Below are 10,360 nucleotides of genomic sequence, written 5' to 3' on the forward strand. Positions count from 1 at the left end.
GCTAACATTAGCCCCGGCTCTCCATGTGGATCCAACTGGACCAGCGAGCCCCGATTTGTTATTCAGGTTAAAGTGGGAAGAAGCAGCGGGTCTGACGGGCAGCTGAGTGAAGTGGAGCCTGCGGAGGACGCACCGGGACCATCAGGGTGAAATAGTCCATCGAGGTGCTGCGGTGTTCAGCTGCACAGATAAGAAATCCGTTGGCTGACAGGATGTACCATTCTGTTTGAAAAATAAAAAAACTTCATCTTCTTCTTTTTGGTTTATAAAGGCAGTTGGCAACCAGCGTATTAGGTGCAACACCGCCACTTTCTGCTCCGGAATGTGGACCAGAGATTAAATCCTACACATTAATCTTGTCTGTCTAATAAACTCAAAGAAAACTCTACTGCTTCACCCACTTGGCAAGTTTTTTGTTTTAATGCTGAGCCCCTGAATCCAGTCTTCCTAAATTCTTCCTTCATATATTGTCTTTCTTGATCATACTTAGTACAAGCTTTGCTTGCATGCATAACAGTCTCCTCAGCCAGCTGGAAAAAATATGTGCATATATCGGTATTGGCAATCGGCCACAATGAGTTGGAAATATCGGCATATCGGATATCGGCAAAAAATCCAACATCATGCATCCCTAATTTTGACCACTTCCAAGAGCCTGACAGAAGAGTGTGCGAGTGTGTGACTGATAGAGAAGATACAAAAACGTGGGATTTACATTCTGTTTTAATGGAAAGTTTCACTTTTACAAGAGAAAAGGCTTCAAGAATTAACAGTTTCTCAGAGAAACTGGATGATTGTTAAAGTGTGATGTATCTTCAGAGAGTCTTTTTCCAAAAACAGCTGTTGGAAAAAGGGGGGGTCGATTTATAATCAGGGTTTACCTTATACTCGGGCCAATATGGTAATTAGGCTTCCTATTCCTATCATTTTAAAGTAAAAATGTAAAAAAAAAAAAAAAAAAAGTCAAGATCTAGTGTTTCCATCATGATCAATGTCTACCCTGTTAGAATGAGGGTGTTTGGAAACCTGTGTCCAGGGGCCCATTATTTCATATTTCTTCCTGGTGGCAGGAAGGTGAACGGTCGGGACAAATGCAGGACTTGCGTTGATTATAGCAAATTACATGAAGAGGAGACACATGCAGTCAAACTTCAAGAGGACCTATTATGCTCATTTCAGCTCTAAATTTTTATTTTTGGACTCCACTTAAGTAGCTTTGCGTGATTCATAGTTGAAAAAACTCCTTATTTATCTCATACTGGTCCTTTTTGCAGCCCCTCAGTATATACAGTTTCTCTTTACAGGCCGTTTTTAGCTCCTGTCTCTTTAAGGACCCCCTCTCCATGAGCCCACTCTATTCTGATTGGCCAGCTTTACATATCAGAGTTGTGTAACTTCACCGCCAATGCAAACCAAACATTTCTTGCTTTACTGCTTCACATTAAAAGCTTTTAAAATGACTAAATAATGGGAGACTTTTATTGTGAAGAATTTACAGGAAATGAAAAAAAACACATGGAGATATTTTGAACTATTTGTGCAGCAAATCAGTTAGAAATAATGCAGGGAGGAATAGTACAAGTACAAACAGCCCCAATGAGATGTTTTATGAAGAGCTGCAGACGACCAGCACACCTCCAACAAGTAAACTACTGATTTGACTTTGCTGTGCTGTGTAATGGAGTCATGGCTCAGCGTGACAACCCCCAGGGCAGGGTAGTGAACTTGCACGCTGTGCATGTAGCAGATGTTCAAATACATAAATCTGTCATGAGCTGACGTCAGCTCGGGCTGAAAGTAGAAAAAAAACCATTGGAAACAGCATTCAGAGCAATCTGAAGCCGGTGCTTTTTGCACAAAGGGATTACTGCTACATACATTTACCTTGTTATTTGACACATCGGCCAATTTTAACATGAACATTCGACATTGTGACATTATATATGGCTGAAAATAAGGAAAAGCATAATATGTCCCCTCTCAATTCAATAAACACCGTGGTCATTTGAAGCCATGTGAAGTCCAGAACTGTACCTTTTTTACTGGTTCCTCATCCAAATCAGCGTCCTCATCCTCATCACTCTGGCCCTGGCTGAGAGCAGCAAAGATGTTTCCACCCTGAAGAACAGCAGATATGTTTTACACTGCCAGGAATAAGGAGGGTGGAGGTGAAGGACAGTGTGCCAATGCAGACTAATGACAAACCTTATTCTTCTTGTTTCCTTTACTGGGGGCGAGGACTGTGGGGCGGAAAGACAAACACACTGAACAACCACTGTACAAGTATGAGAGAAGAAATCATTTCACACAGAGCAGTCTTGAAACATCATACCTGGCTCATCTTCCTCATCACTCGCTTGCACTGAGAGATTCTTCAGTTTCAGCATGACGTCCTCATCGTCCTCATCTGCATCTCCACCTTTTCCTTTCCGTCGGTCTTTCTTCTTTTTCTGAGGCTTAAAAGAACAATTTTAAATTGAAATTAGACAGAAGGCTATCCAAGTCTTGAGGTTTGAGAAGGGGATTTAGAAGCTGATATTGACATTGTTGATCTGTAATGAGCACCAACCCAATATCTGCAATATAATGTGTGTAAATAAATAATAAATGTCAAAAATAAGATGCAACTATCACTGGCGCCGGAGTGGGGTGGAGAACAAGACAATTTGTCCCCCCATTTCAGGTGTTATCGTCATAAAGTGGCAACGTCTAAGCCAGGTATTGCGGTCACAGCGATAATGTCTAAGCGTACTCTAACATGTTGGACCTTTAAATCCAAATATAATCACAACACAGAGGACTGTGAGTAGCCCATTATGGCTGCCAGTTCAGATTAAATAATCTGAACTGATAAATAATTTGAACACCAAATACAACATTGGGCCCTACTTTTTCGTGATAGTGCAACGACCAGCCCAGCACATGGACAATTTGGTATTTTCCTGACCTTGAAATTTGCTTTGTCCATCTGTGTGGTATTATGGTGCCCAGTGCTGCATGCACAGTGAACTGCTGGGAGGAGACGCACAAATAGGCAGCACAAAGCGAGTTGTTGGTGTTTTTGTGGAAAATGGGTCTTAGACATCTCAGAACCATGTCTGTTTTGGGAGCAAAGTCACTCAGCTGCCACTTGGTGATTTTTATCAACAAGAGCAAACTAAATACTTGCTGTAAAAGTGCTGAAATAATGGATTAGTGCTTTAAATATAAATAAGTTACTTAAACACTCTCCAACCAAAATCAGTACGGAAAATAACATTTAATGTGGTTAAAGCATCTCTACTGATCTGTAAATGAATGTGGGTGATTCTTACAGTATGCTGTCCACAACTGCTTTGTACTGTATGAAAAGCTTCTCCTTCAGTTCATTAAATCTCTGCAGCACCTTATTAAACTGTGTGACCATTTACAAGGTGAGATGGGCTACATTAGAGTTATGGCTGAAATAGCGTCGGCCCGATCATGACTATTACATCATCCAAAGCTGGATGTCCTGAATGTATTCATTCAGTATGACTGCCAATAGTATCTCTAGAAACTATTGAATATTTCAGTGCAAATTCTTGGTTCGGAATTTGTCAAGACAGCAACACAAAAACATATATTAAAAAAAAGGATATAATATCCAACCAAAACTGACCTTAACTTCAACTGAGGTTTAAGTTTCAAAAGATTGTAAATAAATGAATAAATAATTAATTAATAATAATAATAATTTTACATTTACAACACTACTAAAAAAAAAATCCCTGCACACCTGAATATGTGACAGGTGCATCGGAGGAAAGTGCAACTTGAAAACAATGAGAAGAACTCACACTGTCTCGCTTACTGCTCACTGGCCAGACCATATAGCTTTTTAACAAAAAAGGCTAAACACTGCATATAGTAAACCAAAGCGCAGCCTATTTTACAGTAAGCTGGCATGTATGTTAGAAGAAATCAAGAGTCATATTTCTGACATACAATATTTCTGGCTTTATCTATTGTTTAAAATAATGACTTCTGGTTCAAAATGTTAAGACATTAGGTGTGCTTCAATTCCTTTTTGCCTGCATGCTGTATGTAAAGCCTTTTGCTAGATTTTCATAATGTGGAAAAATGAGAAAAATTGAGAAAAGGTGTGTGATTGCTCTGCGTGAATGTCTTACACTGTGTCTACACAGAAAGCATTTTCAGTTGCACATCTGACAGATCTGCTTTAATCAATACAGCTGTTTACACTGGTGCATGAGTCTATTTTCCTCTGTAGTGTTGAGCTCTTTCAAAATGTGGGTGACCTATACTCAACACTGTGCACATCCTGTGTACCAACGGAGCACTCAATGCTGCTCTTAAGAGGGTAGAACAGCACAGTTCATTCAATTAATTCAGACTTGGAAGAAATGTTGCTAGGTCCAACCTCTTCAATCATTACTTTTTATACCCCATTTAACACCTGGCACTAACATGCAATCTGTATCTGGATACGTTATCTGGATGAAGAAAAAAAACACAGGTTAATGCACTCAGAACGCATAGTGATTGGAATGTAATCAGATCAGCCAGACCACATTTGGAAGTGGTCAGGCTCGCATTGTGATCAGATCTCAGCAGGTGTAAATGCAATCTGTACTGCATGACCACATCGAACTATAAAACAAGGACACTGTCTGTCTGTATGTCCTTTGCATATCTCCAGAACCGTCCATACTTGAATACTTACTTGAAATTAGAAAAGATTCACTGTATAATAGAATGTTAGTTTCTTTCATGTTGTTGGTACACTCATTCACACCTCACATCAACAGTATTAATTTTTCTATGCGTTGAAGCAGCAATACCTGTGGCCAAGCAATAGGCCCATTCTGAACAGGCATATTTTAAATGGGCACTGCACTAGTTCGTGAGAGGCGAAAAAAAAGGCCCTGTAAGTTGAAAGGTCACCTAGCTCCGCCTCTTCTTGTCAACTAAAGCAAGTCCCACAAAAATTACAAGTAGTAGCTGTAGCTACAAGTCTTCCCGCAATTTAGAAATGAATGACGTCCTTTCATGGCTGCAGTTTCTTTGATCTGGGATGCTCCATATTTGTTGACAAGTCTGCCAGCTCCACCTGACTAATTTTCATATTGAGATCCCATCACAATGTGGGCACAACTGAGAAAAGTAGAATGCATTTTAATACCAGGTGTAAATACAAAGACCAATCAGATGTCATTATCCAGATGCAGATCACATGTTAATACCAGGTGAATATGGGGCATTACAGAAAAGTGACTTGGGAGCCTCTTTAAACATGAGACCAACATGTTAAAACTACCAGCACACTGGAGCACCCCAGTAGCCAAATGGTTCAGGTGTATACCGATAACTGCAAAGTCCCTGGTACAATTTCAGCCAGGGACCTTCGTTCCACATCATACCTCTCAGTGTTTCCCATATACTTGTACAGAGAACCCTAACAAGAACCCCCGACAGGTCAAAAAAATATTTTTTAAATGCGAAAAACAATGCCAATTACCCATTCATTTGGTAATCAATAGCATTTGGGAGCCTCTGAGCAGCGCTGTTTCAAAACATGAGTCAACATCTGTGTCATTGCCTGGGAAACTCCTGGTAGCGTAGCTCCTTTTAAGGAACAGAGCAGTATTTAAGCAAGTGAGTGGTTAAGTGAGAGAGCAAGCAGCAGAAAAGTGACGGTGAATGCGAGCAGAGCAGACTAAAAGGTGAGCAGTATGTTGTCAATTTGGCAGTAAATGTACAGTACAGGCTACAGTGTGTCAGTTAATAAATGCTGCGGCTTCTCAAGACCAAGAAAGGTCTCATCTGTTCTTTCCCCATTTTTAGTAACAATGGGTTAGCCTCATCTGACAACGTTAAACAGAGTAATTGAGAACTTCATTTGCCGCAAGCCTAAAGAGTTCCATTAGCCGACACGGTGCACCATCAGTCATCCCATTAGTGTAATACATACTTTCAGAGTGAAGATTACCTGTTTTCCTTGCGTGTCTTTCACAGCCACCTCAACTGCCTTTTCGGGTTTGCTATCTGTGGCGAGTTCCTCAAAGAACTGGAGAAAAAGATTCACACAGCAAATCCAATGAGAGGCATTAGGCCACAGGTACAAATCATCAGCTATAAAGCAATTTAATACTTGAAAACAAACAAACAAACAAAAAAAATCAGTATTTGTAAGCACTCACACTCTTTTTCCCCTTTTTATCTTTCTTCCCCTTTTTCACAGTTTTTTCTGCTGGAAGAAAACAGAGTGTTAACACAAAAACAATAAACATCAGTGATCTGGGAAAGTAAACAGGGTTATCCCTGCCTATCTAACTCAAAGGTGGGCTCCCTTTGTATTACTGGCCACTAGAGTTGGGTGTCAAGGACCGGTTCCAAATTAGAACCGGTTCCGAAATTCCGATTCCAAAGGATTCCAAGAAATTTTAATTTCGATTCTGCTTATTGGTTCCTAAACGCGCTACATATCTTCAAAGACGTGGCTATATGCCATAATATGTCTCCATCATGCAGAAACACAACAGCATGTTGGCTTATTTATATACAAGCATATATAGCTATCACAACAGTACTGAGTGAAAGATGGAACACTTAAAAGATAAACGCTCTGAAGTGTGGCTTCACTTTATGAAAGAAATGCATGCAGGAAGCTAATTAGCTGTAAGCGAGGTTGCACATCAAATCTGACCAAACATTTAAGCACAGTGTCAGTTTCCAAGTGTGTCATCAGTCAGCGTTAGCACCTCTCTAGCATGTCCAGTAGAGCCAGTGATACCAAGCCGTGACACACCGTGTATGTATGTATGTGACTGTTTCCTGTTGTAATTCAGCTGTCACTTTTCTTTTTTGACTTTTTCTTGTCGTTCAGCAGTGTACAAGAACTCCTCAGCTGCATTCAGACTGAAAACAGCACTGTGTAAAACAATACAATGGGCTGTGTTTGTGTTGTTTAAAGTGCCAGTGAGACAATGAAATATGATCCAGCAAGTCCGGTTGGAGTAACAGATTATTGCCTTTAAAGGCTGATCAGAAAAACACTGCACAATAGTTTGTAATATTCACAGACTGGGTTTTACAACTCTGGAAAGTTATCATGCTGCAATCGTGTTTACTAGTGACGTGTCCGCTGACCTCCAAAAAAAAGTACGAATGGAATCGCATGCAAGTCCATGAATTGAAAATTGAAAAGAATAAAAGATATTTTTGTTATCTAAACATGAGATTTTTTTTTAATCATATTGGAATGGAAACTGGTAATCGATAAGAACTAGAAACTCCTGGGGTAACAAACGAGACTGGCTGACCAACACACACTGCAGCATTAAACAACTTGAACCAACTCTGAGGTGAAGAAAATGCACCCCCTCGGTATCGAATGGGGAGATAAACAAAATGAACACTGTCATTTGTAACATGTAACTTAGGTGCAAGACTTAGCGCACGATGTCTCAGGCACGTTCAGACGTTGCTTCTACAACATTGATTTGCTTCTTCTGCCTGTGAAGTTAACAAGTAGAAATACAGACAGCGTCACTCTGCCATTGCAACTCACACTGTGATCAGAGGTGGGATTACATGTGTAGTGATAATGACTTGAAAAAATGTAAGAGACTTAAGCTCTAACATAGAACTGTGTACTGTGAACGAAACTCGGCATGTACGTTCAAGACTTAGATGTCTCAGGCACGTTCAGAAATATATAAGAATACCTCATAAACAACGTTGCTGTTGCATCTTCTGCACGATTCAATGAGCGGAAATATGGACAGCGCCAATCTGCCATTACAACCCATATTGTGGTCAGAGGTGGGATTACACCCATAGTGATGAGAACTACCATAGAGAATGAATGGAAAAAGTTTAGACAGTAGAAAGTAGAGTAGAGACAGTCTATTTGGCTTTGGCTCAGGAGGTAGAGCGGATCATCCACTAATTGGAAGATCGGCAGTCCGATTCCTGGCTACTCAAGTCTGCATGTCAAAGTGTCCTTGGGAAAGATACTGAACCCCAAATTGCTCCTGATGGCTGTGCCATCAGTGTATGAATGTGAATGGTTAGTTCCCCCTAATGGGCAGGTTGGGACCTTGCATGGTAGCATCTGTACCCATTCAGCATATGAATGTGTGTGAATAGGTGAATGTGACACATGGTGTAAAAGCGCTTTGAGTTGGCGGAAGACTAGAAAGGCGATATACAAGTACAGTCCATTTACCATTTATTCCCGTTCCTCACATGTGGAAACTTTGTATGCATGTTAAAGACATAGTGCAGGATGTCTCAGGCACGTTTTGAACGGGCACTACAGTTCATCCGATCAACTCCCAGTCAACTCAAAATTGTCGTAAATCGTAGCATCTACTGATAGCCTGCCGGTGAGGCATTTAGGGAGGACTAGTAAATTGTACTGTCTACCAATAGTTTGCATGAGAGGCGTTTAGGGGACAGGCACAATTCTCTCCAGGCCGCCCACCACAAGCCGGGTTCTGCCTGAGGTTTCTACCTGTTAAAGGGGAGTTTTTCCTTACCGCTGTGACCAAGTGCTTGCTCATGGGGAATTTTTGGGTCTCTGTGAATTAAAGAGTACGGTCTAGACCTGCTCTATGTGAAAAGTGCCCTGAGATGCCTTTTATTATGATTTGGCGCTATATAGAAGAAAATGATTGATTGACTGTGGAGGCTCGTGGTGGAACAACACCATACTAACACACTTCATCTTTGCCATTCGTTTGTCATCTGTATGAGGAGCTTTTGGGTTCCACACTGTTCACCAAATAGGCATGTTGAACACCTAAGAGTCAGCACTTTAAGCTCGTTGTCATGGTTTCATTTCATTTGCACTTTAGCATTACCTACATTATTTCACACAGTTAAATGTATTGCTAACGTTAACTTAAAAAAAGCTATTAAATAACGGCTGGAGTCCAAATAGTATCTGTTTTTACTGTCAAATTGAGACTAAACTGTCGCATTATTTCACGTCAACGCTTACAACAGAATTGCATCACTTTCATGAATGAACAGACGCGTCACGGACAGCTGAAACTGCACGTTTCAGCTGAAGTCATTGAGACACACCACGCCGTTCGCTATTCCATTCCAAAGTTTATTTATCACTTACAATTAAGTTGGATTTTACTAATTATATCTAACTATATTTTGTACAATAAATATTGGTATTTTTAGTATAACATTGTTCCCTATTAGTCTATGCCTTCATACCTGCTGTCTGCCACATTATTTTTATATTGTTTACATTGACATAGTCCCATTTAATGGCCAAATGAGCTCCATGTATGTGTTATACTGTCACACCAAACTTAATTCGTAAATACGGCAATATTATGATCTTGTTTTCGGTAGCGGTCGCAGATAACAATACATTCCTGGTAGAACATTATTTTCGCAAAACCGCCTGTTAATTCTACATACATCCCACAGCATTTGTTTAGATTGAGTACTTATCAACCGTTAGTTCGCCTCTTCATGCCAATATGGCCATTGTAACACTATTATAAATAGCATTTAAGGCCCCATTTATCCCATGAGCAATTTATTTCAGTTCCAAAAGTTGCGATTTTACTGATATTGACGGCGATAGGCGGATCATCTTACATCCGAATTAGTCAAAAGATGCTTGCGATTCATGAAAAACTTATCCTCGTTTATGACAAGATATACACCGTTGCCAATAAGCGGATAAGTGTTAAAATTGATTATTTTCAATGGAGTCTGGTCTAACCGACACCTCCGGACTACTGCTAAATTAACGTTTACGCTAGCTGTAACGCTATCTAGCCTTCTGGCCAGTTTCTCACGCAACATTAACTCATAACTCTCACCCGCTGCTGGGGCGACTTCATCGTCCACCCACTCTGCTTCTTCTTTCACTTTCTTCGGCATTTTGTTACTTAAACTGCGACTTTATAGAAATAACGTAGCTAGAGGTTTATCTACCGCACACATGTCATGCGGCCCAACGACGTGATGAAGCAGATGCCGGGTCTTCTTCTTCTTCCTGTTTAATGGCGAATTGCCACCATTCGGAGCACTATCGCCACCAACTGTTGAATTACGTAGTTGTTGTTGTTCTTCTTCTTCTTCTTTTTCTTCTTCTTCTTCTTCTTCTTCTTCTTCTTCTTCTTCTTCTTCTTCTTCTTCTTCTTCTTATTCTTATTCTTTCCGTTTTATGGCGGGTGGCAACTAGCGTAAAGGCGCATTACCGCTGACTACCATGTTGGAGTCTGAACCAGAGTTATCTACCCCCATAAATGAAATCAGAGAAAAAGAGAAAAAAAAACAAGTAGTTCTTCCACTCCAAGCTTCCTGATTCGTCTTTTTAATGATTCTCGCTCTCGAGAAT

General features: G+C 40.4%; 1 protein-coding gene across 4 annotated transcripts in view; it reads right to left on the minus strand.

The window, feature by feature from the left end:
• The window catches only part of abcf1 (ATP-binding cassette, sub-family F (GCN20), member 1), a 26,050-nt gene extending 15,963 nt beyond the window's left edge, over window positions 1-10,087 (minus strand). For 2 of the 4 annotated variants that reach the window (XM_044336406.1, XM_044336404.1), the window contains exons 1-6: window positions 9,840-10,087; window positions 6,183-6,229; window positions 5,972-6,049; window positions 2,333-2,456; window positions 2,206-2,240; window positions 2,035-2,118 (exon numbers count right to left, since the gene is read on the minus strand). In XM_044336406.1, coding sequence (XP_044192341.1) covers window positions 2,035-2,118; window positions 2,206-2,240; window positions 2,333-2,456; window positions 5,972-6,049; window positions 6,183-6,229; window positions 9,840-9,900 — 429 coding nt within the window. In that variant the 5' untranslated portion in view covers window positions 9,901-10,087. Of the gene's footprint in view, window positions 1-2,034; window positions 2,119-2,205; window positions 2,241-2,332; window positions 2,457-5,971; window positions 6,050-6,182; window positions 6,233-9,839 lie in introns of all 4 variants that reach the window. The other 2 variants (XM_044336405.1, XM_044336403.1) reach the window with 1 other exon arrangement.
• Window positions 10,088-10,360: the final 273 nt, after the last annotated feature.

This window comes from Thunnus albacares, chromosome 19 (assembly GCF_914725855.1).
Source record: "Thunnus albacares chromosome 19, fThuAlb1.1, whole genome shotgun sequence".
Taxonomy (NCBI): domain Eukaryota; kingdom Metazoa; phylum Chordata; class Actinopteri; order Scombriformes; family Scombridae; genus Thunnus; species Thunnus albacares.